This window comes from Orycteropus afer, unplaced genomic scaffold (assembly GCF_000298275.1).
Source record: "Orycteropus afer afer isolate SDZICR_OR568_19922 unplaced genomic scaffold, OryAfe1.0 scaffold00024, whole genome shotgun sequence".
Classification (NCBI taxonomy): Eukaryota; Metazoa; Chordata; class Mammalia; order Tubulidentata; family Orycteropodidae; genus Orycteropus; species Orycteropus afer.
The window spans coordinates 5921315-5947801 of record NW_006921611.1 but is presented as its reverse complement, the minus strand read 5'-3'; the positions used below and the strand labels follow the sequence as shown (position 1 = coordinate 5947801).

Here is a 26487-nt window from a genome sequence, read left to right as displayed (position 1 = left end):
GACTCTGCAGTGAAACTGTTGAACAGTATGCCAAATATCTGGTATTGTTTTATTTGACACTTGGAGTGTGATTTGAATTTTTAAACGTAGTGGGCTCATCCTCCTGATTCCCCACATTCCCTGTCATTCCCCTTTTCTAAAAGCTTGTCATTCCAGTCATTTGTGTAACCTCCCTAGTCCCGACTTTAAGCATTTAAGATTGTAATTCTGATTTAAAGTGTTGATAGGGCCACATATCTCAGTATTCAAACACTCTTAGGGCCTCTCTAATTCTAGAATCCAGTAGAATCCTATCAACAAAAGTTAGATATAATCTAAGTTTATATGTATCTCTTAGGTAATTTAAGGGGAATGTTTGCTTTAAAAACAATAAAGTGCTTTTATTTTTTTGTTTCCCATTAAAACTAGTTTGGTACCAGTTTGGTTTACTTTTAACATATTAAGAGTGAAAACTCAAATTTTCAAACCATTGCTCAAGGTCATTTAGTCAGTTTTCCTTTGTTTATCAAAAGAAAACACTTTACACATGAAAACTATTATAGGATATATGCTCGATAAATTCCTATACTATCACTTTCTATTATTGACAACAAACGTGATTTCCAGAAAGAATGCATTTTCATTTGCCCTTTGGAATAAAATGTGTAATAAAAAAAGAGACTACAACAGACAGTTTTGCTTTTTACTTATTCTTAATGAGGACCAATTCTAGTGGAATGGAGGGTGTTTGGAAGCATTCACATGCTAGAGCTTCAAACATTAAGTCTTAAATGGGTTTAATATTTTTGCTCTCTGTTAAATTTCACTATTTATAACCAATTTTCATTTATATTAATCTTACTTTGACCATTATGTCAGTGAAAGTGTATTTCATTTTTACATGGAGTAGATTTACTTTTATCCATTAGAAAAAGCTGCAAAGTCAAACCTTTTACTTTTATAGTAGTTTTTAAATTTCTGAAAGTTATGTTTTAAAAATGTACTGTTGCTTTTATTTCTACATGCATGTTAAAATTTAATTGTATTAAGTATTTCTATGATAAAGCCTGTCAAAAAAAGCAAACATCATAGTTGTAATTAATCATTTTAAAGAATTCTTATAGTTCTACCAATTTGTAAAGTTTAAGTGCTTCCAAAATCAAAGAACAGTAATAAAATTCTACTAACTTTCTGTAAAAAATCTAAACAAAACAAAAAACTATTCCTTGTATTTTTTCCTTCAAATTTCTCACAGGCATTAAAAGAAAAAAATGGGCAAAAGGCTTGAACACTTCCCCAAACATGATACTCAAATGGCCAATAAATACATGATAAGGTGTTGTTATAATTTGCGTTTGCAACTAGATATTTTTCATATATCTTTATTGACTCTTGTGAATTATCTGTTCATACCTTTTCTCCATTTATGTTTCATAGTGTTAATGGTTTTCTTATCTTTTTTAACATTTTAAATTTATTTCTAATTACACGAGTAATGCGTAAACACATTGCTTTAAAAATATTAAAATTACAACTCAAGTCACCCTTGATTATCACACTTAATCCTAGGCCCTTCCCTAATCCTGGCCCTTATCAGAGGTAGTCATTGTTATCAGTTTGGTGGATAATCTTGCAAACCTTTCTCTGTGTATGTGTGTATATAACATTTGTGTGTGTGTGTTATAATAAAAATACATCATATTGTTCTGCAGGTTGCTTATTTCACTAGTTTGTGTCTCAGCTCTTTTTACGTTAATTTTTATGTTAATACAGACACATTCAATTTGTTGTTGCATAGTATTCCATAAGATGGATGTATCAGTTTATTTAACTATTCCCCTATTGACATATGAGTTGCTTTCAGTTTTTTGCAATTATAAACAGTGCTTCAGTGAACATCGTTTTATATGTATAAATCTAATGCAGATATCAAGAAGTGGCATTTCTAGGCCATAGGAAGTGAATTTTTTTTTTTTTTTTAATTGTGATTTGGGTGAAACTTACAGAGCAACTTCATTTTCCCTATAATAATTCATACACATTTTGTTTTGTGACATTGATTACAATCCTCACAATGTAATAGCACTCTTCCCATTTCCTCCTGTGTTTCCCCTTCTTATTCTTCCTTCTTTCTTGTCTGTTCCTGCCTTCTGAGCTCTATCCCTGGGCAAATCCTTCCTATTTGATCTTATGTGGTTGATTGTTTTAAGTAATGCATACCTCCCTTGTGTTTCACCTTATAGACCTGTTTGTTGTTTGGCTGAAAGAAACGTATTTTTATTTTAATAAATACCACCCAGTTGCTTTCTTATGTACTTGCCTGTTCATACCATTTACACATTTCTATATTTAGCTGGTTTGTTTTATTTTCTGTATTGATTTACGGTTCTTTGTATGTCTTCTTTAGTTATCTTTGCTTAGATATATTGCATGTATTTTCTCCATTTGTGAACATTTTTATATAACAAAACATATGCTTTTGTCATCTTTGTTACATATATTTTCCACATCTGTTTGTCTTTATTTATTTCTTCTTTTCTTCTATCTCTGTTGACATTTTTCCTTCCTTTAAATGTTTGGCAGAATTCACCCATGGAGTCATCTGAGCCTAGAGTTTTCTTTGTTGGAAGGCATTTAGTTACAATTTCTTTAGTAGTTTATAGAACTACTCATATTTTCTGTTCATTTTTTTGGCCAGCATTTGTTGAGTTGTATTTTTCTAGGAATCTGTTTATTCATCTAAATTTGCAGATTAATGGCACAAATACAGTGATATTTTTTATTAGCTTTTTAATGTTTGTAGGAGATGTAGTAATGTCCCATGTTTTGTTTCTAATATTCTTTGTACTTTTTTTTTTTTTTTTTAATTTTAAGATATTGGCTAGGGGTATGGAGTTCCTAGGTGGCACAAATGGTTTAGCACTTCACTACTAGCCAAAAGGTTGGCAGCTCAAAGCCACCCAGAGGCACCTCAGAAGGTGGGCCTGGTGATGTGCTTTTGAAAGGTCACAGCCTTGAAAATCCTGGGGAACAGTTCTACTATGACACACATGAGTTCATCATGAGTTAGAAGTGACTCACAGCAACTAACAACAACAATAACCACCAGGAATATTAGTTTTAATATTCCTTTTTCCAAAGAACCTACCTTTGGTTTGTTAATTCTCTCAACATATGTTAATTTAACTTCATTCTTGAGGAATATTTTCACTGAATATAGAATTCTAGCTTGGCAATTATTTTCTTTCAGTTCTTTGAAGATAGCATTCCATTATTTACTGGCTCCATTTTTCTCTTTCAGTCAGCTCCCAGTCTTACTGTTGTTTCTTTGCAATTAATAATCTTTTTTGTGAGTACTTTTAATGATTTTTCTTTGTCTTTGATTTTCTACAGTTTGAGTATGATATGCCTAGCTGTAATTTTCTGCCATTTCTATCAGGATTATATGTTTTCATTTTGTGTCTTTTACATACAGAAATTATAAGTGATTATCTAATGGATTCTATCTTTTCTTTGGTAATTCTTTTACTTCTGTGTTGGGAAGACCTCTCCACTCTCAGCTCCCATGTGTTGAAAAATTCTGATCTGAGTTTTCAGTGGAATTAACTTTGGTAGAGAGTGGAGATCTAAATTGTTGTTGGTGCTATACATATCCAAATTCATAATCAGTTATTCTAGCAAAATTTATTAAATAATCTTTTCTTTCGATCATTTATTTTAAGTGCCTTTTTTATTTTAAAGTCTTACATATTCTAGTAGAGTCTATTTTGGGAGTAGCTCTTTGATCTCCATAGCTACTTCTATTCACAAGGAATATGCTTTGATCAGATTTTATTTAATCTATGTTCCTCACCCATTTTCCAGGGCAGCACCCATGTTTTTCATGTAAAGTATCTGGTACAGATGTGAAGCGTTGTTCTGTTGGTGCTTGTGGGAAATTTTATCATGAAACCTGTGTCCGCAAATTCCCCACTGCCATCTTTGAATCAAAGGGATTTCGCTGTCCCCAGCACTGCTGCTCTTCCTGCTCCATGGAGAAAGATATCCACAAAGCAAGTAAAGGTAAAACAGAGCTAAAGAAGGGAACAAAGTTTGTTTGTTTTTTAAAGTGCAGTAGCAAATAATGTATTAAGCACAAGCACATTATTTTAAACAACATTGAGCATTCTTCCTCTGTTTGTTCTTGTATACATAAAACAGCTTAGCCCTAATAGACAGTATGTGAAGTCAGGATTAGGTTGTAAATTCAGAGCATAGGAGAACATTAACATATGTTCAGAATTACCCTTGAAAATCCTTTAGGCAATTGCCATACTTGAGGTCACCTTTTCTCCAGCACTGGGGAGACAAACTTTTCTTTGGATGAGTATTTGGCTTGCATTTAGTTGCTATACAGCTGCAAAAACGGCAAGGAGGCTACATGTTCTGACCTCCTCTAATCTCACAAGAGGAAGACAGCAGTAACCCAAGGCCTATTACTGCAAGGCCAAACATGCTGCCTCCCTCCAGCCCTTTCACCAACCGTTCCTCCCAAAGCACCCACCACCTCTCTCCTGGGTTCGATAATTCACTGCAGTGGCCACACAGAACTCACAGATTACAGGGTTTATTAGGGAAGCACCAGGCTACAACTCAAGTTCAGGAAGAATGCTCAGTCTCTTTCTCAGCCCACCGTCCCTCAGCCAAGAGTCTCTCACAGTCTCTTTCCCAGCAGTGCTGGTCCCTTGGTGTCTCACTCAGCAATGCTTGTCTCTTGCGTCTCTTTGCCAGCAATGCGTGTCTCAGGAGCCCGTGTCTCTTTCAGCAGCACATCTTCTTCAACCAGCAGTCAGAGAGAGTTCTGCCTCCAGGAAGTCTCCTTTAGAGCCCGCAGGGTAGTCAAACTAGCCAATTATAGCATCAGAACTCTAAGCACCTGAGAGAGAGTGGGCACCTCCCAGAACATTGTTTTGTGCTTCTCCCAACAGAAATATTCCAGGTGGACACCTTCAGCAATCAAGAGCTCTTCACTTGCTCATAGAAAATCTCACTTTGGAGTTTACAAAGACTTATGGGTAGAAAAGCCACACAAAGTAATTTACTACACTGCAACAGCATAGGAATGACAGAGTCAGACTTGTAAAGAAACATGTTACTCTTATTATAACCGATATTATATGGGAACCCAGAAAAGCCCAATTCCAAAATACTTATTTCATACCATACAGATAGATTCCTTTTTTGACTTGCCTTTGAACAGGTCGCATGATGAGATGTTTAAGATGTCCAGTAGCCTATCACTCAGGAGATGCTTGCATTGCTGCTGGAAGCATATTTGTGTCCTCCTACATTCTCATCTGTAGTAATCATTCCAAACGGAGCAATAATTCTTCCTCTGCTGTAAATGTAGGCTTTTGTTTCGTTTGTGCAAGAGGTGAGTATCATTCCTTTCTCTTTATTTTTTTTCTAGGTTCATTGGCATGTTTCCCCATTAAAATAGTCTCCGCATTGGAAGAGAACTCAGATCATCTAGTACAATCTCCCACCCAGTACAGAATTCCATTTTATAACAACCCTTGTATAATGTCTTTTAAATAGAATTTATTTCTTAGAGCAGTTTTAGGTTTACTAAAAAATCCTAATAGAACCTCATCTTGCATCCATGTGGTACATTTGTTAAAATTGATGGACCAATATTGATTGACACACCATTTTTAACCAAAGTCCATAGTTTACATTAGGGTCACTCTTTTTGTTGTACAGTTCTAGGGATTTGACAAATGACATGATGTCACGTGTCCACCATTGCCGTATCATACAGAATAGTTTCACTGCTATAAAAACACCCTGTGTTCCACCTGTTCTTCCCACCCACCCCCAAACCCATAGTTAGAGTCCTTTTGGGCCATGTTTTAGTAATAGACTAATTTTATTGCTTTTTATCAATTTGGCAACTATTCAAAAAGATTTATTTAAGTGCATAATTTAAGCAAGATTATTTAATTTCCAAGTCCTTTTCATAACATTAAATATCCGAATTGTCAGAATAATTATTCCATAACTCAAGTTAAAATCTAATTTTTCTTTTTTATAACTTAGAAATATAGATAAGTTCTTACTTTTTTCTGTTTGGAACATTGAAGAGTTAATCTATTACCTTTCCTACAAACAATTCTCCTATTAGAACTAGATCCTTTCCACGTCAGAATCTTTACTCCTGAGCTTTCAACTGATTGAGATTTCATTTGGAAGGCAAAACTAGCACATTTATTTTCCAATTGTTTATGTTATATTTGTCACAATTTGGTCTGGCTTTAAACAGAGGCCTGATGGGACACCGCCAAGGCAGCATATGTCATGGTGTTAGTTACGAGCCAGCAATATAGTCTTTCTTACTTGCCAGCTGTTGATATTGAAGTATACCAAGAGATTGATCTGGCTTCATATTAACTAAAAATAATACTGAGTCCCTGAGGGGGTCAGTGAACTTGAGTTCATGATAAATAGAAAATAGAACTACTTTAGTTGAATATGATACAGTGTACCCACCTTTATCACAACTGTTAAAAATATTATGAAATGTTTTTAATATTTATCAAGCATTTTAGAAACCAACTAATAATATTGCCAAGTGGAGTTTTAAAAATAAATAAATAAAGTGGTTCCTCAGTTTTTTTTAACTTTCCTTATTGAGAAATATTTGAAAAGACTCTAAGGCATATCAGACCTGTTAGTCTATATGTAGCCTATACTGAAGATGAAGGGCTTTTTGGGTTTTGGCTTTTCTTTTTATTTTGCTTTGTTTTTGTCTTTGCTTTTAATTTGGTGAAAGTACTGTAAGATATTTTTTAATAACAAGTTTAGATAGTATGATAGATCTTAGGTTGTTTTGCTTTTGTATGTCTGTTTCTCTCTCTCTCTCTCTTTTTTTAATAACTTAGAAAAGGTGGGCAATAAAAGATTAAATAAATGGTGAGTCCTTTATGTAGTAGCCAGCTGGGTCCTTTGTACTCACTACTTTCAGTTTGCCAGAGTTTTGTAAAGCACACTGAGCTGTCTGCCATTAGAGGGAGAAGCATAGTGTCTTTCTTTACTAGAGCAGTTATAACTGTATCCTGCTTTGAAACATGGTCAATTCACTGGAAGAGTAGGTCTGAAATGTTTGATGCCGTATTGCTATTGCTGATGACAAAGGATTTAGACAGGTAAAATAAATAAAAAAGATTTCTTTTTCACTCCTCACTTGTAAGAAAATAATGCTACGAAGGAAATACTGAATTATCAAATTAGCTTTAGAGACTTTTAAACAAATTAATGGTGGTGAATAACATAAGGTCCCTATCACCTTGTGAACTCTTTCTGTTCTATCTTTCCTAGGTGATACATAACCATACGTAACTGAGCCAATATTTTAAATGCCAAGTTTATAATTATCATATTGGCTTACCTTAGGGTGCATTCTGAATCAAGTACCATCAATATATTAATCAAGACTTGACTTATCTTCTGTTTCATTCCATAAAGGGGAAACATATAAAACAAATAATTTCAGGTATTTTCCATTTAAAAGTGGTAGAAAAATGGTCCATCTGGTAAGGATCTAGCCTTTTATAAAGCTCTAGCTAGTTTGTTAAATTTAACTTATATGCCTTGGTTAAAAGTTTGGGAATAATAAAAACGGGAGGGGGCATGTTTTAGCAATAGACTTTTGCTTTTTATCAATTTGGCAACTATTCAAAAAGATTTATTGTATTTAAGTGGAACATTTAAGCAGGATTATTTAATTTCCAAATGTATTAGCTGTGAAACTTTATACAGTATACAAAAATAGTCATTTTTCTCTCTAATATTAAAAAAACTTACTGTAAACAATCAGATATTGGGATTTGAGAAGGCTTAAATATACAAAAGTTTTTCACAAGTAAATGTATATATTCTTTTGTCGGTATTTATAGAGACCGCCTTTTTAAAAGAGACCTAACAAATCCATACATTAAAAAGGAAGCTTTAATCTTGTATGTTTTGGTATTAGAAAACTTAACCCGTTCTGAGTTTGCTTGTTGCCACATGCAGAGTTTTTACCTAATCATAGAGAACTTCTTTGTTCATTACTCTGTATCGGTAATGAACATTAAGCTAGTTCTTAAGGACAGAAAATGTCTAGAAATGTTTTTAGAACGGTTTGGAGGACCACTGCTCCCCCCCCAAACACACACGCGTGCGCACACACAGACACACACACACACACTTTCCAGCTAACTCTTCTTGCTTTAGGAAATGTACAGGCATTTTTCAGTGTTTTATATATCCTTTGGGAACTCTGGTGGTGTAGTGCCTAAGGCATTTGACTGCTAACCAGAAGGCTGGTAGTTCAAGCCCACCAGCCACTGCATGGAAGAAAGACTGGGCAATTTACTTCTGTAGAGATACTGCCTGGGAAACCCAAGGAGGTGTCGGAAACCCAAGGAGGGGTCCCTGTGAGTCTGTCTTAATGGCAGTTAGTTTGGTTTTGAAAAAATCTATTAGCATTTCCTTTCATCTGGAGAGTAGTGTAAACTAAACTTTAGTTACCTTTCTTTGTCATAAAATTTTAAATGGCTAAGATAACTTAGGCTTTTCTTTTCATTTTATTAATAATAATAACAGTTTATCTTGTATGTGTAAATCAAACTGTAGTGGACACTTTATCTAAATGAAGTTCTAGAATTGCCCTAAGAAATTATTTCCCCATTTTATATGGATGAGTCACTGAAGCCCAGGTTAAATAATTTAACTGAGGTAACATAAATTGTAAGTGAAGGACCAGCATTTTTACCTGATCTTTCTTATTTTAAGGCCCGTGTTTTTTTTTTTTTGACACTAATTGCCTCCTTCTATTAAATATATTAAATTTATTTTGACATTGCCTGACTTTTTTATAGGAAGATTTTCTTATTAGCAATTTCAAATTCCATTCTGTCATCTGGGTCAGAGATATTTCTTGAATCTGTCTTGGTGTAGGATAGCACCAAATGAAAATAACACCCACAGAAAAAAGTAAATGGTAACCCATTTAAAACAAAACTCTTCCCCTTACTTCAAAATGATTTCTAAATGAAACTGCTGTCATGATTTTCATTGTAAAATCCTAGGTCATTGTAAATTCACCAGTAACCAAGATAGAGACATTTTCCTTAGTCTCTTAGTTCCCTAGGTTCTGGAATGACCTTAACTGGGCTTTTGGAGGGTTGGGAGGAGAAAGAGTGAGGGGTTATAGCCCATCTTGGGTTTCCTTCCCTTCAAGTAGGGTAGCTATATTGGTAGATCAAAAGGACTGTTTCCATAAACCCGTAAGTTGGTAATTACTTTCTGTCATAGCAGGAAATACTTTAAATCGTTTGCATTTTCTCAGTAAAATTTAGCAAATTATAGCTTCTTTAAAATCATTATCATATCGATAGAATTTCATTATCTGGCAGAGAAAACTTAACATTTATTTGCACGTATTTCAAGATATGAATGGAGGAGAGACTCAGTTCTGCCTTTTAAATGCTATTTAAAATATCCAAAGTGGATCAGGCCCTACTATATTATGTACATATTCCTTTTAATCAATCAAGTGATGTGTCATTTTGTTTCTTGGGTTGTCATAGTAGTATTTCTAAATATTAAGGAATATAGCACGGTTCTCAGTATGATTCAAATGCAGTTTACACCTTCAAATTAATTTGGAGTTTTCTTCTGAGGTAATATATATTCCTATGTAGGATAAAAGGAGCTCTGGTAGCATAGTGCCTAAAGCACTTGACTGCCAGCCAGAAGGCTGGTGGTGGTTCAAACCCACCAGCCACTTCTTGGAAGGAAGTTGGTCAATCTACTTCCATAGTGATAACCACCTCGGAAACCCAAGGAGAGGTCACTATGAGTCAGGCTGACTCAACTGCACATAATAACAACAACAACATGTAGGATAAACGGAGCCCTGGAGGTACAGTGGTTAAGGCACATGGCTGCTAATCAGAAGGTCAGCAGTTCAAACAGCCATCAGCTGCTCCACAGGAGAAAGATGTGGCAGTCTGCTACCATAAAGATTATAGCCTTGGAAACCCTATGGGGCAGTTCTACTCAGTTCTGTAGGGTTGCTGTGAGTTGGAATCGACTCAACAGCAGTGGTTTGGTTTGTTTTTTGTATACAGATAGGGGTAAGGCACTTGAGTAGCCCAAACTCTTTTACATAACTCTAGAAAGACTTTTCTTTCAGATCTTTCTTTTGCTTCATATTCTTTTCCCCGCCCCCACATACCCAACTTTAAAGCATAGCTACATAATAGGTGTTGGTTTATTTTTTTTTTTCCCTTCATGGAATCATGGGTAGTTTCATTGCAGCTCACCTCTTTCTGTTTGTTTTGTATAGGGCTGATAGTTCAGGACCATTCAGACCCCATGTTCAGTTCATATGCCTATAAGTCCCACTACCTACTGAATGAATCAAATCGTGCTGAGTTGATGAAATTACCTATGATTCCTTCTTCGTCAGCTTCCAAAAAGAAATGTGAGAAAGGTAATAATCAAAATAGTTTCTCTCTTGCTTTTATTTTTGCATTTCCTTTTTTTTATTTTTTTCTTTATAAAAGGGGGAAAATGTATGCCTGTCAAGCACCATCTGTTGCTTTTGGTAAATTCTGCCTTGGTGGTTGTGACTGTGTCTTCATATGGCTGGCAAAATTATTAAAAAGGGCTTAAAATAATTCCATTATTAAAATTTTTACCTACTCTTCTCCTTGAATAAATTTTCATGCATTTTAAATATCTGTGAATTATTCAAATTGAGAGACTAGGATTTTGTTTAATGTAGAAGAATACTCTGAGGGCTCTTTCTCTTTTTTTCTAATGGAGAACTACCATTCATGTTAGAATAGAAAATGTAGTTTATTACTAACTTTCAGCTATGTAACAAGATAAGCCATTAAGTAGAAGGAAACCAAGATGCTGATAGTTAAAAGTTTCATTTTAGAATGCATTTTATCATGTGTTTCCTAAATGTTTTGTTTAAGAAAGATGCTGTAAAGATTAGTTATCCTACACTTAGGTATCTATAAGGCAGCTGGGGTGTATACCCCAAACACTGGATGTTAGAAGACAGCTCAGATGAATTGAAGAATTGTTTATGGATTGTTATCCACAGAGAATTAAGAGCTAAATGTGTATTTATATTCTCCCAATTAATTTAATCTATGGAACAAAACCTCATCTTCTGTTTAGCTTTACATAGCCTACTTACAATAAAAGAAAAAGCAGTCATGTATTATTTGGGGAGTTACTGTCCTAGTGGGTAAAATACATGTGTACATTATCATTATGGTCAGGAGCAGTTTCAGAATCTTTAAAGAAAAATTCATTTGTACCTGGATATACCATATTCATATAGGAGTTATATATGAAATGGGCTTTTGTTTCATTCTTTGTGTTGCCTGCTTGATGCATCTTGCTCTTTGTCAGACATCTGTGGTGGCAACCCAAGACTAAAAGAAAGTGTAACTAAGCACGATTAGAACCCATAGAGAAGGTAGATTGGGGAGAGTATTGTTTTTTGTTTTTCCTTTGAAGTCAGATTATATATCACCTTATTGGTGATAACACCTGCTTCCAAAACAAAGACGAACATAAGTCTGACTTACTCCACAATGTAATAAAGGGCGTTTATAAAATGCTTTCTTTTCCTGCTGGCACCTCTATACAATTAGATTGATTTCATTGTTGCTTACTTCGTCTTCAGTACTTGGTATTGACCTTGATATGAATTGAAATTATTTTGAGCCCTCTCTTTGCTTAGCTTGAACCATATCTTTCTTCCCTTGCATCCTAAAGCAATTTTCCTGCATAGCACCAAGGTGGCTCATTCGTGTTTTTATTTTTTTCTACTTCCCTCATGTATTTTTGACATCTTTATTGTGATTCTCACTGATGATTCTGAGTCTGTATTTCCTCTGAAATAAGACTTAAAATTAATAGCTATTGCATAATGTTAAAATGTGGCCAGACTGACTTTCACTATCTAGCTCTTTTGGGCATTATCTTGGCCTCTAACGCTGTTTGCAAAGACTGTTCTCCCTATTGGTCATGTCTTTCCAGTGGAAAGATGAGTGATTTCATTTTACTTTAAACTGATGGAAGAATTCCCTAACCTATGCTTAGAGCACTCAGGCAGCTTAATCTCTAAGGTTGGAGAATTGGACTGATTAATCCATATTGAGATCTGTAGACAAAGAAAAATATCCCAATAGTTGAAGTGTAAAAGCTTTTAAACAGAGGAAATATAGTAATTTAACTCATCATTGACTATATATGGATTTTGTTTTTGTTTTTGTAATATGTTAATCAGTTAGAAGTTTGAAAGACTATGGGAAGATAACATTTTCTGGAAAATTGATAGCAAACACTTAAATGATTATAGCATGTGATCTGATAATAGTTTTTATAGAGGGCTCTTAACCTTTTGCTTACAAGACTTAAAATCTCTGTACACTCATGAGTTGTAGATCTGATTTTTCAGTAGAAAGATGATTTTTTTTTTTACAGTAAATGTATTCTATTTCATCTTCAGTGTTTGGCAACCTTCTGTGTCATTGCCTATGTTAAAATACATATCAAAACAAACAAACAAACAAACAAACAAAAACATAGCCCCTTCTTCCCCAAAGAAATCTTTTATTTCTTTGCATTTAAAAAATATTGTTTTGTTTGTCATACCTGTTTTGGTCTTAATCCTGAGATCATTTTGTGTATTTAAAAGGATAGGATTTTGCTAGAGAGCTAAGGACCTGCTTGTATATGGTACTTCAGTCTACATTGATACATACCCAGTGTTATGCTATAAAGCAGTGGTTCTCAAAATGAAGTCAGAAAAGAATTACGTGAACAAAATTTTGAATCATGTTTAATATTTCTGAAAACCTAACAGGACTGCACATTTGCACAAAATAATGCATGTGTGAGTTTCTTTATATTTGGCTTTAACTAACAATTTAATGTGATAATCCTAGTTTGGTTATGGTGATCAGAAGTGCTAATTGGCAATTACATATTTCTTCAGTTAACTTTTTAAAAAATGTTACTTTTACGATGTAATTTGTTGGTTGATAAGATATTTGAAAATGTGTGAATCAGTGAGAAAGGGAATGGAGGGACCCTTGGTGATGAAAAAGTTGCAAACCACTGCTCTATAGCCTGTTTGATTTTCTTTATCTTCACTGAAAAAAGTAATGATAATGTAACTACCAGTTCAGCAAAGTATGTTCCTGCTTGCTTTTTTTTGTATGAGAAGAAAAAAAGAACTGATCAATGCCTGTTTTCATTCTTGCTAATTTTATTGCAAAGGGATTTTAGTTAACTGTAGCACTGGATTAAAATACCAAGGTAACTGTTACTTTGTATTTAACTCTGAAGGAAAGAAGAATGTAAGTTGCTACCATTTTCTTTGAAAGACCTGCTCTCAAATCTACTGAGTCTAAAGATTTTAGTGCCCATTTTGTTACACGTTAAAGGTTTTAGCTGCTTGTTAACCTGATACCTCAATAGCCCACATTTTAAAAGGGTAAAGAGTACACTAATGTTTTTTGTACCATGCAAAAGCATTGAGTTTCTGGCTATTGAAGTGCTCAAAAGGGGTTGAAGTAGCTCATTCTGTTGTTCATTTGCTTTCTATTTTAATCCATTACTACCAGTGTGACTCAATCCCTTTGCTACTTTCCCCTAATTTGAATCAAATATAATGCACTTAAAAGATAACTTTCTTCTTTTTCTCTTTCCTCTTTTCTCAGTTATTAAGACTGTTTATTTATTTCAAGGTGGAAGATTGCTATGCTGTGAATCGTGCCCAGCTTCCTTCCACCCGGAGTGCCTGAGCATAGACATGCCAGAAGGCTGCTGGAATTGTAATGACTGTAAAGCTGGCAAGAAGCTACATTACAAGCAGATTGTTTGGGTCAAATTGGGAAATTACAGGCAAGTTTTTCCAAGAACAAAGAAGTATTCAGTCATTATTCACACACAGGTTTATAGTCTGTATCCACAGTAGTAGGAGATAGGTAGAGCAGCACAGAACTATGAAAACAAAAACCAAATTCATTGCCTTTAAGTTGATTCCAATTCACAGAGATTTTGTAGGACAGAGTAGAAATGTCCCATAGGGTTTCCAGAAGCAAACTGCCTCATCTTTTCTCCCAGAAAGTGACTGGTGGGTTGAAACCACTGACCTTTTAGTTAGCAGCTAAGTACTTTAACCACTATACCACTTGGTTTTCCTTAAAAAAAGAAGGAAAAAACAGAAATAGGTCTTGAGTCTGGGTTTACAGGTGATTAGGAAGATTTGGTTGCTGCTGGATTTCTTTTTTCTATTTTGACTGGTTGGTTGACTTTTATTTTTAAGTTGTGAAGGTTACTGTCCACTAATGGACACAATACTACTATGTTTTGGAATAACGGATCTTATGTGGAAAGTATAGAAAATGTTTTCTGTGTGTTTTAATTAGATTTACATGATTTCTGATTTACATGTAAATCAAAAGAGTTTATATTCTAGCCAAGAAATATTTGAGTTAATAACTCTCTTTATCCTTGAATCAGGTCCATTTTAGTTCTAGCTAAAAGCCCTAAACTGTATGTAAGAAGACATAGTATTTAATTAAGAGCCTTTAGTTCTTAATGGAATGAAGTGAGAAGTATGTATGATTGCAGTTATTTTAATAACGCTTTCTCCTTTTAAGAAGGCTGTTTTTGTTTGTTTGTTTGTTTTTTATTGTGATTTAGATGAAAATTTACAGAGAAAATTCACTTTCCATACAGCAGTTCACATACACTGTCTCATGACATTGACCACAATTTACCCCAATACAACAGCTCCCCCTCCTACTTCCTCCTGATAGTTAACTCTTCCCTGTGTCCATCCCTCCATGCACTCCTGTCCCCTGAACTGTCTCCCTGTGCATAGGCAGCCCTTCTTTCTCAATGATTGTTCTCTCCAAGGAGTGTATCTACCTCAGGTAAATGTTCAGCTCATATGCCTGTCTTCTGTTTGGCTGGAAACCACAGGTGTGGGTTCAATTGCAGACCTGAAGGGCAGCTAGGGGCCATAGTGTCAGTGGTTCCACCAGGCTCTATTGGACCAGCAAGCCTGGTACCCCCCCTTTTTTTTCCCAAATGATTTTGAGTTTTGTTCCACATTATTCTCCCTCTCTATCCAGGATCTTCTACATAGATTCCCCTCTGAGTGGTTGACAGTGGTAGCCGGGTACCATCTAGTTATTCTGGTCTCATAGTCATATAGGCTGCAGATCACATGGTATACCAGTCTCCAGGACTAATTTTTTCCATGACTCTTTGGTTTTCTTCATTAGAAAGCTGTTTCTTCCAGATAAGCCTTCTCTGAACAGATATATTGATATAATTAAAACTCTGCACTTTATCTTTGAGGCATATGTTCATCATTTTACCAAGAAAATAGTTACTATTCAAGACAGCACAATAAAATTCTGTTTTTCAATTAGAATCCTAAGTAAAATATGTTTCCATAGAATTACAAACATAATTGACCTTTTTTAGCAAGGGCTATATTGTTTTCTCTGATTTGGCTAAGTAAGAAATGCATGCATTCTTTAAGTATACTGCTAGCTTACCCACTTAATTTTAAAAACTTGGATTGAGAGGCATTGAGATTAAGAAGTCTTAAAAAAAATTATGGGAAAATCACCAAGTCCTAAAGAAAAAGATGGACAGTTTAAATACACAATTTTATTTTATCTGGCAAAAGACAGAATAAAGTTTTAAAAGGCAGATATCAGATTGGGGTTAAATCATTATTCTTTTGTGTTCAGTAAGAAAAGACAAATACCTCAATAGGAAAATGTGCAAAGAAGTGAAAGAGCTAATTTGCAAAAGAATAGCAAATAGAAAATAAACATGGAAAAAATGCTCAGCCACACTAAAAATAAATGCATATCAAAACAAGAAGTTTTTTTTTCCCCCATTAACAGATTGGCAGAGATTTAAAAGATTAATAACTTTGCAATTGGTGAGGACACAAGGGAAATAAGTGCTCCCTGCAGGGCAATCCGGCCGTCATGCATCAGAATTCTAATTCTCTATACCCTTTGATGGGAGCTCTGGTAGTGTAGTACCTAAGGCAGTTGAATGCTAACCAGAAGACTAGTTCAAATCCCCCAACCACTCCTCAGAAGGAAGGTTGGACAATCTACTTCTGTAGTGATACTGCCTTGGAAACCCAGGGAGGGGTCACTATGAGTTGGATCCGACTCGACGGCAGTGTGTTTGGTTTGGTATACTCTTTGACCCAGCACTTCTACTTGAAGGAATTTGTCTAAAGGAAAACAATTGAACAAGCAGGCAAAATTGTTTTTCAGAATGTTTATTAAAGCATTATTTATCATTGTAAAAAATTTGAAATATACCAATTGCGCAGTGCCCAAGGCTAACTGCTAACCAGAAGGCTGGCGGTTCAAACCCACTAGTCCCTTCACAGAAGAAAGATGGGGCAATCTACTTCCATAAAGATTTACTGCCTCAGAAACCCAATGGGTTCGCTATGAGTCAGAATTGACTCAATGGCAGTGGGTTTTGTTTTGTTTTGTCAAAACAAAGTAGGGTATTAGATAAATTATGGTGTATCCATGAATTGGAACTGACTCACTGGCAACTAACAACAACCACATCTATATTGTAGAATACCTTGAAACCAATAATAGAATAAGGCAAGTCTGTATAGTAACACATGAAGATAGCATGATAACCTTCGTTTAAAAGGCCTACTAAACAATACACACAATGTATTTCCATGTATTTATACAACAACAACAACATAGATCTAGATGTGTTTTTAGTACCTGGAAAGAAATACATCTAATGTTACTAGTGTGAGGAATGTGATTATAAGTGAAGGCATTTTTGCTTTTTTTATTACACGTTTCTGCCATTTCTTAAGTTTTAAAGGATGTACTTATTGCTTAATTTAAAATATATCTCTTTGGGGTTTGCAGGGTTTGACAATTAATAGATAATAATCCCTGGGTAAGAAACACTTAACACAGTGTGAGAAGCCTTCAGATCTTTAAATACATTTCAAAGTATTTCTTTAAGGAGAAAAAGTTATAAGTGTGAAAATGTTTCTGATTAAATTAATTTTAATACTTTAGTTTTAACTATATTGTATTTTAAAGAATTCTAAACCAGTTTTCCAATTCAGATCACAGCCAATGAGATTTTCTATCTAGGTCAGATTCTCCTTGTATGTTTTAGAAAGACTTCATTCATGAACTAATTCTTAGTATATTTCTTTCTAGTCAGGTCCAACTGGGCCACATGAAGTTGTTTATTTTCCATAACTAGTTACTCTCCAATGTGAAGCTTCTTGCAGGAAAATACAAAGCCCTGGAACAACCCCTAGGAGAAAATGTGTCTCTTCTACCTGACCCTAGTGAATGCAATAACCATGTACACTTAATACCTTAAAATTGCTGTAGAAATATACAGAGTAACCATTTCCTAGACTTATTTTGAGGGTAAACTGAATACTGACCACTTGAAATAATGTTTTATTTTAACAATTTGAGCCTTACCTATGTTTTTAATTAATTCCCTGGTGTAGAGTGGGGTACCTTTCAGATGAAGCTTATTCAAATTCTTTGTTGTAAATCTGGAAGTGCAGCTATGTCATTGTCATCTAAATATAATATTTGCTAAATATATGGTTATTTCCTACTGCCATCGAGTTGATTCTGACTCCTAGCAACCCTATAGGACAGAGTAGAACTACCCCATAGGGGTGTCCAAGGCTGTACATAGTACGAAGCAAACTGCCTCATCTTTCTCCCTTGGAGCGATTGGTGGGTTCAAACTGCTGACATTTTAGTTAGCAGCCAAATGCTTTAACCACTGCACCACCAAAGCTTCTTGCATGGGTATTCAGTATACGTAAAATAAGGACTGAAAAAATTTAAGGTCTGTGTATTTACTGTTGGTAATGGTAATTTTATATACTACTGAAGGCCATCTGAGGATCACCAAGGTTGGCTCACTTTACGACCATTAGCTTCAGCCTTCAATTCCTGATTTGCCCAATAACTGGAAACTGTCAAATGCTGCTTATAGATGGTTTCATTTAGTAATTGCCGGGATATTCGGTCATGATAGCATGAAATAGTTATATTTCCATTCTGTCCCAAATCCCATTTTATTATGATCTAAGATGAATTAAATTCAGAAATACACATTGATATAAAACCTAGAACATTTGACCAAAAGATGCTTGCCCTAGTTGATTAGAGACTCAGAAAATGCTCATTTGAATGCCAGTGGTCATTCTTTCCTGAAGCATCAGCTATTCCCAAAATGATTCTCCTAATTACTGGAAATTTAACTTTTATCTTGAAAGATAATCTTAGTGTTAAATATACTGAACTTGGGAAAAAACATGACTTTTATAAAATTGCATTTGGGTTTGGAATAGTATTGATAATATTCTGATTCTTTATTATGCTTTATAATCTATACTTACATGATATATTCTATTCCATAAATATAAAATATTAACTTTTTAAAAGAATTGGATTGAGTGTTAAGACCTGTTTTGGTTAGTCTGTACTCATTATTTAATTAATGTTTTTAAGTAGTGTGTGATCTGGGCAGGATTAGACCCTAAATGATATTTTCAAGATAAGGGCTATTTTTTCCCCTCCTGCCAGCCTTGCAAAGAATAATGTGATTTTCCATTTTCTTAGTCTACAATTGTTTTTGTTTTCAGGTGGTGGCCAGCAGAAATCTGCAACCCCAGGTCTGTGCCACTGAACATCCAGGGCCTTAAACATGACTTGGGGGATTTCCCTGTGTTCTTCTTTGGTTCTCATGACTACTATTGGGTACACCAAGGCAGAGTGTTCCCTTATGTTGAAGGAGACAAAAGCTTTGCTGAGGGACAGACTAGTATTAATAAGACATTCAAAAAAGGTAAGTTGGAAAATGTTTACAGTGACTCAGAACTAAGACTCCATCCATCTCCTAACTTATATAAGACGTATTTCTGATATTAGAATATTTCACAAAGCATTATTATTCAGCATCTGTAAGCTTCCAGTGACATTGGAACCAGGTTTTAAAATGCATTTCTATACAGTAAACAGTGCTGTGTGAGAGGAGTTTCTTCAGTGATTTTTCTACAACATACAGCTTGTGCTGGGCATAATCTTCTTCATCAGGGGAAGCTCCTTTGCCAGAAAAGAATAGTGAAAGCTTCCCAGAAAGCGTTTGCAGTGCGTTGGCAGGAAGTTTTGGCTCTCTGGAAAACAGTAAAATGAATTAAAATCTAGTACAAGGTCAAAAAAAATAAGCTTCTCTTAGGTTCACTTGGAAGCCTCTGATCATTGCAGTAGAGCCTCTTCTCTGAGGCAGCAGTGTGCATAGAGCAGTGCTCAGCCACAGATAATTTCTGTCCTGTTTCAGAGTTACCCTGTGCTGGTGATAAATGGTGATGGCCAGAATATAGATTTAAAAAGAAAATCTCAGTCCAGATGCAGCATAGTGAAAAGGCAATGTAGAGCTACTCTCTTAACAGGGCTCTTTTTTCAAATATATGTATGTACATGTGTGTGTGTATACCTACATACATACTTATTTATTTGTTTGTTTGTTTGTATGCTTTGCTTGGTCTTATTGGCAGCACTGGAAGAAGCTGCAAAACGTTTCCAGGAATTGAAAGCACAAAGAGAAAGTAAAGAAGCACTAGAGATTGAAAAGAATTCAAGAAAACCTCCTCCTTACAAACACATCAAAGTGAGTCTTTTTCCATGAAAACATTGGTATTTGACATGCAAGATAAAATGCATTACTTTCTTATTAATTGGAAGGCCCATTTTGACTTCAGAAATTTTGCTAATTGTCATCCAGTCTTCTGTATAGCAAACTGAGAGCTTTTGTTGGAAGCATCAAATGGGGGCCATAGCTCACTGCTGTGCTGTGAGGATCAAGGCTTTGACAAGCCCTTTCATACCTAGGCATGACACATCTATGTGAAATCCTGTTCACACTATCAGGTCATCCTGTAAGCAGATGATTTTATAAATATTTATTACCCCCCTCCAGAGACCTCACAGATGAGCATATATTTTTGTTTTTAGTTATGAAATTTCTATCAACTGGTGGAAGGAGAAATGCACAAGATAGATAAGTGAGAGTGCACATCAGGTTTTGGTATTTTTGTCAACTAAGGAGGGGCAGTTATTATTCCTAGCTTATTCATGGGGAAATGAAGGTAGCGAGCCTTTCCCGAAGATACTATAAGGTGGTGTCAGAGCCAAGAATACCATGGATGTTTTTGATGTTCTGTTCAAATTTGCTAATAGATTATGTATTTATCTTATACTGTCCTCGCATATGTGATTTTGTTCTCTAGGCTAACAAAGTCATAGGAAAGGTACAGATCCAGGTTGCTGACCTATCAGAGATTCCCCGCTGCAACTGCAAACCAGCTGATGAAAACCCTTGTGGCTTGGAATCTGAGTGCCTGAACAGAATGCTGCAGTATGAGTGCCACCCACAGGTGTGCCCCGCTGGAGATCGTTGCCAGAACCAGTGCTTTACAAAAAGGCTCTACCCCGATGCAGAAATCATCAAAACAGAACGAAGAGGCTGGGGCCTCAGGACCAAAAGGAGCATTAAGAAGGTAGCATTTAGGGGGTGAAGAGGAATGGAATAGACCAAGACCTGTCCCTCTTAGGGATGCTTCAATAGGGTATAATTCTAAGATAAAATATATCGGGATTTATGGCAAAATTTTGAAATGTCCCACATTGAGAATTTGGCATTCCTTGAACAAAGAAGTGGTAGAAAGTGGATAGTAATAAAATGTACGTGATTTTTGAGTGTCATATTATCAGTTATAAAGAGGAGGTGGGGTATTGGTCAGTTTCTATTTGAAATATTTTTTACTTGTTAAATGAAACTGATGTAAAATACTTTAGTAAAGGCAAAATAGTAAAGTTAAGAAAGTACTGCAACTGGGACTAACTCTGGCATCGTAATTCACTAGCCCTGAAACCATGGCCAAGTCAATAAGCCTTCCTGAACCTTAGTGTTTCATGTTTAAAGTGAACACAGTACTCTCCACCGTACATTTTGTTTTAAATACGTTTTATTGAATTTATGTACAGTGAAATACACAATTTATGTACAGTGAAATATACGAAAGTAAAGTGACATGGGTTGATGCACTTTTTTTTTGCAGTGTTCCCTCCCCTCCCATCCCACCCGTTAACCAACAAAAGAAAATTTCCTTCCATATATAAACCTTTCCTTGATGTTTTACAATAATGAATTAATACAGAATTTGTTTTTCTGTGATTGACTTATTTCACTCAGCATAATGTCTTCCAAGTTTATCCATGTTATGCAGTATTTTGCAGATTTTACATTATTCTTTAGTGTTACATAGTATTCCATTCTACCCTACATTTTAAAAGGTTGTTGTGAGTGTCAAATTAGGTTACATATGGGGACAATTGGAAAAAGTTAAGATCTTTAACACTTATAAATTATCTTCATTTTTATACTTTGAGGAGGTTTTTCAACACAGTCTCTTTAACACAAGAAATATACATTCATTTTAGAAAAAAAATTAAATGTAAATAACTCAAAGAAAAAGGAAAATCACCAGTAAATCCTGCTCAAATAGTAGTTCTCAAACTTTAGGGTGTCTGAAAATCTTTTGTGACCCTTGACAAAAATAGTGTCTTACTGAATTAAAATATCTGGGATAGGGTTAGAATCTATTTTAAAACAAAGCCTTCTCCCAACCTTATGCCTCCCTGCCTAGTGCCTGCTGTCTCCCATACAGAACTTGAGAATATGGACCTAGTGGGAATTTAAAAAAGAGCTCTGGTGGCATAGTGGATAAGGCATTTGGATGCTAACCAGAAGGTCAGTGGTTCAAACCCACCAGCTTCTTTGCAGAAGGAAGATAAGGTGATCTACTTCCATAAAGATTTACTGCCTCGGAAGCCCAATGAGGGTCACCGTGAGTTGGAAGCAACTCAATGGCAGTGAGTTTGGTTTGGGGTTTTTTAGGGGGGGAATTTAAAATTACTCTCGACATTTTTCTACCTTTTTAAAAATCACATTTGTAATTTAAAAAATACCATCTGAATGTAGTAAAGAAAAGTCAAACAATACAAAAAAGATATTAAAGAGTGAAATTCCTCCTTCATCCCTTCAATTCCTGGTCTCCTTCTTAGAGAGAGATAATCATTGTCAAATAGTTTGGTGTGTAGCCTTTTAGAACTTTTTCTATGCAATTGTAAATACAAATATATATTCATATATACTGTATTTGTAGGGCTTTTAAAATATAAATATGATCATACATCTTATTTTTTCTCTCCCACTTAATATAAATACATTTCTATGGAAATCCTTATAGATTTCACCTCATTCTTTTTGACAGTCTCAATGTGTTCTGTAGTAAGATGTATCATAATTTAACTATTCCTTAATACATGGAGACACACACACACACATAGTTTTCAATTCTTTAATGAACAGTCTTGATATCTATCTTTGTGCATCTATTTCTATAGGTTAGATTGCTCGAAATGAAATTCACTCATTTGGTACATATTTATTAAGTTTCTTCTTTGTGCCAGGTACTATTCTAGGCACTTGGAAAACAATAGTGAATAAGACATAAAGCCCTTACCTTTGTGATTCTGCTGGAAGATGTGTGATGCAAACAGATACATCATGTCAAATACCATAAAATGCCATGAAGAAAAATAAAGCTGTAAAAGGGAATAGCTGGGGACGGGGGTTGCTATTTTAAATTGGTCCAGAAATGCCTGAAGAGGTGATACTTGACCTGAATATGTAAGAGAACAAGCCATGGAAATATATACAGAAGAGCACTGCAGACTGAAAGAGAAGCAGGTACAAAGGTCTTAGCATACTCTGAGAACCCAGAAAGCTGGTGCACCTAGAGAAGAGTGGGCACTGAGAAGAGTGGTAGGTAGGAGATGAGGTGAGGAGGTAACTAGGGGTTAGATCATATGAGGCCTTAGAGGCCATGGAATGGGAAATGTCTGCAAGATTTTAGTAGACAGTGATTTGATCTGACTTGGTTTTCTGTTGCTGCGTAACAGTATACCACAAACTTAGCAACTTAAAACACACATTTCATTTTCTCAGAATTTCCATGTTCAGAGGTCCAGGCAAGGCTTAATTGAATCCTCTACATAGGGTTGCAGTCAAAATGTTGAACAGGACTGGGTTCTTGCATGTTTGTTGGCAGAATTCTCTTTGCAGCTGTGGGTATGAGACCTTTAGTGTTGTGGGTTTTCTTGTTTTTGCTTTTTTGCTGGCTTTTGACCAGAAGTAGCTCTCAGCTTATAGAGGCCAACCATAGCTCCTTACCACCTGGAGTTTCCCATCATGGCACTTGCTTCCTTACAGGCAATAAGGGTAAGGAGAATAAAGACCAGCAAAACGGACACTAACGTCTTACATAATTGAATCATGTAATCACATACAGATGTCACCTTTGCCATATTCTATCAGTCCTACTCACAGTGCAAGAGCATAGGGGTCATTCATGCAGTGGCATGAATACCAGGCCACAGGCATAATGAGGCCATCTTAAGAGTCTGTCTACCACACTTGGGTTTCAGATACTTAACTTTGGCCATAGTATGGAGAATTTATGTTAAGTGAGAAAGAGTAATGAAAAGGATACCATTAGAGTAGTAGTCTAGGAGAGAGATGATAATGGTGGTTTGGACCACTACAGCTGTAGATGAGCAGGAGAGAAGTGGTTGGATTTCTTAAATTTTATAGGTAGAGCCAACAGGATATGCTGATGGATTGGATATATGGGTTGGGTTGCTTGGTCAAAGGCTATTTATATTTTAAATGTATGTAACAATGTTGATAATACTTTAATGTCATGCATGTAACATGTATAGATTTTTGCCTATGATTTTTTTTGGGGGGAGGACCTGTATGGGACCATCCTAAAACCCATCCAGTTTAATACTACGTTCCAAAAACCAAACCCATTGCTGTTGAGTTAATTCTGACTCACAGCGACCCTAGGTAGAACTGCCCCACAGGGTTTCCCAGGCTGTGATCTTTAAGGAAGCAGTCTGCCAGGTCTTTTCAACAACAGAGCCACTGACTGGTGGGTTTAAACCACTGGCTTTTCAGTTAGCAGCTGAATGCTTAACCACTGTTCTACCAGGGCTCCTTCTAATATTCTGCTAATATTCTCTAATAATAGTTTTGTTATTGTGACATGTATTCTAAAATAAGTTAATATAGTTTTCAGGAGAAAAGAAAATACAAATGGATTATTCTGCCCTTTAGCACTTATGAGATTGTTAATGCAAGACAATTGGTCTTTTACAAATATAAAGTCATTGAAAAGCATAATCATAAAGACATAGCAACATGGAAAAGATTTTGGTACATTTAAGGAGAAAAAGTCAAATATGAAGAATGTACTCAGTCTCCTCCTTCTCACACTAACAGATTCCTGAAAACATGTACCAAAAATAAGGGACTTCCTGTTATGAGGTGGTTCTTCCTCAGAAATTTAAAAAAAAAAAAAAAAAACTAAAGTACACCGGTGCTGCATTTTAGCCACAGTCATTGAGAGCAGATTTTCAGCATTCTTAAAAGTTTTTTTATTATTTTGTCCCAGTTGAATTCACAGTTAATGGTTTTAAGTTTAGTAAGGAAATCGTTGAGCCTAAAGATTTGTTACTTTTAGGACATCTGAAATACTTCATCTTTACTCACAGTAATACCAAGTTTATGAGAGTTACACTTCTCAAGTCTGTTATCAGTACTTTTTCTTTATTCATTTTATAAAATAGTAAGTATAAACCATGGTAAATAGTTTTCAGGCTTTTAAAGCCCCAGAATCATTCCTTCAAGTGAAATCTTACCTTGAATCCCAATATGGGAAAAAGATGAAGTAAAATTGATTTGGTTGACACTCTGCTCTATGTTGTTTTGTTACTTCAAGTCAATTCAGACTCCTAGTGACCCTTTAGGACAGAGTAGAGCTGCCCCATAGGGTTTCCTAGCCTGTAATTTTTTTTTTTTTTAATTATATATATTTTTATTGTGATTTGGGTGAAAGTTTACAGAGAAAATTCACTTTCCATACAGCAGTTCATATAGACTCTGTCTCATGGCATTGACTACAATTTACCACGATGCAACAGCTCCCCCCCTACATCCTCCCCATAGTCACCTCTTCCCTGTGTCCTTCCCTCCATGCACTCCTGCCCCCGAGCTGTCTCCCTGTGTTAACGCAGCCCTTCTATTCTCCCATGATTGTTCTCTCCAATGAGTACATCTACCTAGTGTAAATGTTCACCTCATATGCCTGTCTTTTGTTTGGCTGGAAGCCACAGGAGTGGGTTCAGTTCCAGACCTGAAGGGCAGCTAGGGGCCACAGTCTCAGTGGTTACACCATGCTCTATCAGACCAGCAAACCTGGTCCCTTTTTTTTCTTCCCCAAATGAGTTTGAGTTTTGTTCCACATTCTTCTCCCACTCTATCCAGGATCTCCTACATAGATCCCCCTCCGAGTAGTTGACACTGGTAGCCAGGCACCATCTAGTTCTTCTGGTCTTATAGTTGTAAAGGCTCAGGATCGCATGGTGTACCAGTCACTTGGACTCATTGTTTCCACGAATCTTTGATTTTCTTCATTCTTCTTTGCTCTGGATGAGGAGAAGCATCGTAGCCTATAATCTTTATGGCAGTGTAGATCACCAGGTCTTTCCTCCTGTGGAGCTGCTAGTAGGTTGCAACTGCCAGCCTTTCGTTAATAGCTGAGCACTTAGCTATAGGTCCACCACGGTTTCCAAAACCAAACCCACTGCCATTGAGTCGATTCCAACTCATAGTAGCTCCCATTGGGTTTCTGAGGCAGTAAATCTTTATGGAAGTAGATTGCCCAGTCTTCCTTCCATGGAGTGGCTGGTGGGTTTGAACCACCAACCTTCTGGTTACTAGTCAGATGCCTTAGGTACTGTGCTACCAGAGCTTCTTGGTCTCTATTAAAGAAAATTTGCCATAATATATATATAAGTGTGTGTGTATATATATATATATATATATATATATGTATATATATATGTATGTATGTATATATATATATATGTATGTATATATAAGTATAGTGACACTAGATGGCAACACTCCCAAGATGGCAATGTAGTCTTTTACCCTTGAAACAGTGACACCACATAATATAGTATAAAATGTTGATTATCAGCTGATGTCAAAGTCCAAAGCTAATGTATGAAAAGCCATTTAAGGCTGACAGTGCATAATACATGAACATGCAGAACTATGTCCTTCATGAGAAACAACTGGAAAGAAAAAGTGGAGAAAATAAAGCACTCTTATGGTATGGGCAGTTATAGATGGAATGCTTTTACCCCCACTAACCTATTTCTTTATTATAGCCTGTAAAGTAAATAC

At 35.6% G+C, this 26487-nt stretch overlaps 1 protein-coding gene across 1 annotated transcript in view; it reads left to right on the top strand.

Annotated features, from left to right (window-relative positions):
* NSD3 (nuclear receptor binding SET domain protein 3) overlaps positions 1-26487 on the top strand; it is a 72819-nt gene that overhangs the window by 36795 nt on the left and 9537 nt on the right. Inside the window, exons 12-18 of the mRNA XM_042783658.1 lie at positions 3844-4041; positions 5219-5392; positions 10352-10498; positions 13758-13941; positions 18752-18954; positions 19664-19776; positions 20396-20665. Coding sequence (XP_042639592.1) covers positions 3844-4041; positions 5219-5392; positions 10352-10498; positions 13758-13941; positions 18752-18954; positions 19664-19776; positions 20396-20665 — 1289 coding nt within the window. The remainder of the gene's footprint in view (positions 1-3843; positions 4042-5218; positions 5393-10351; positions 10499-13757; positions 13942-18751; positions 18955-19663; positions 19777-20395; positions 20666-26487) is intronic.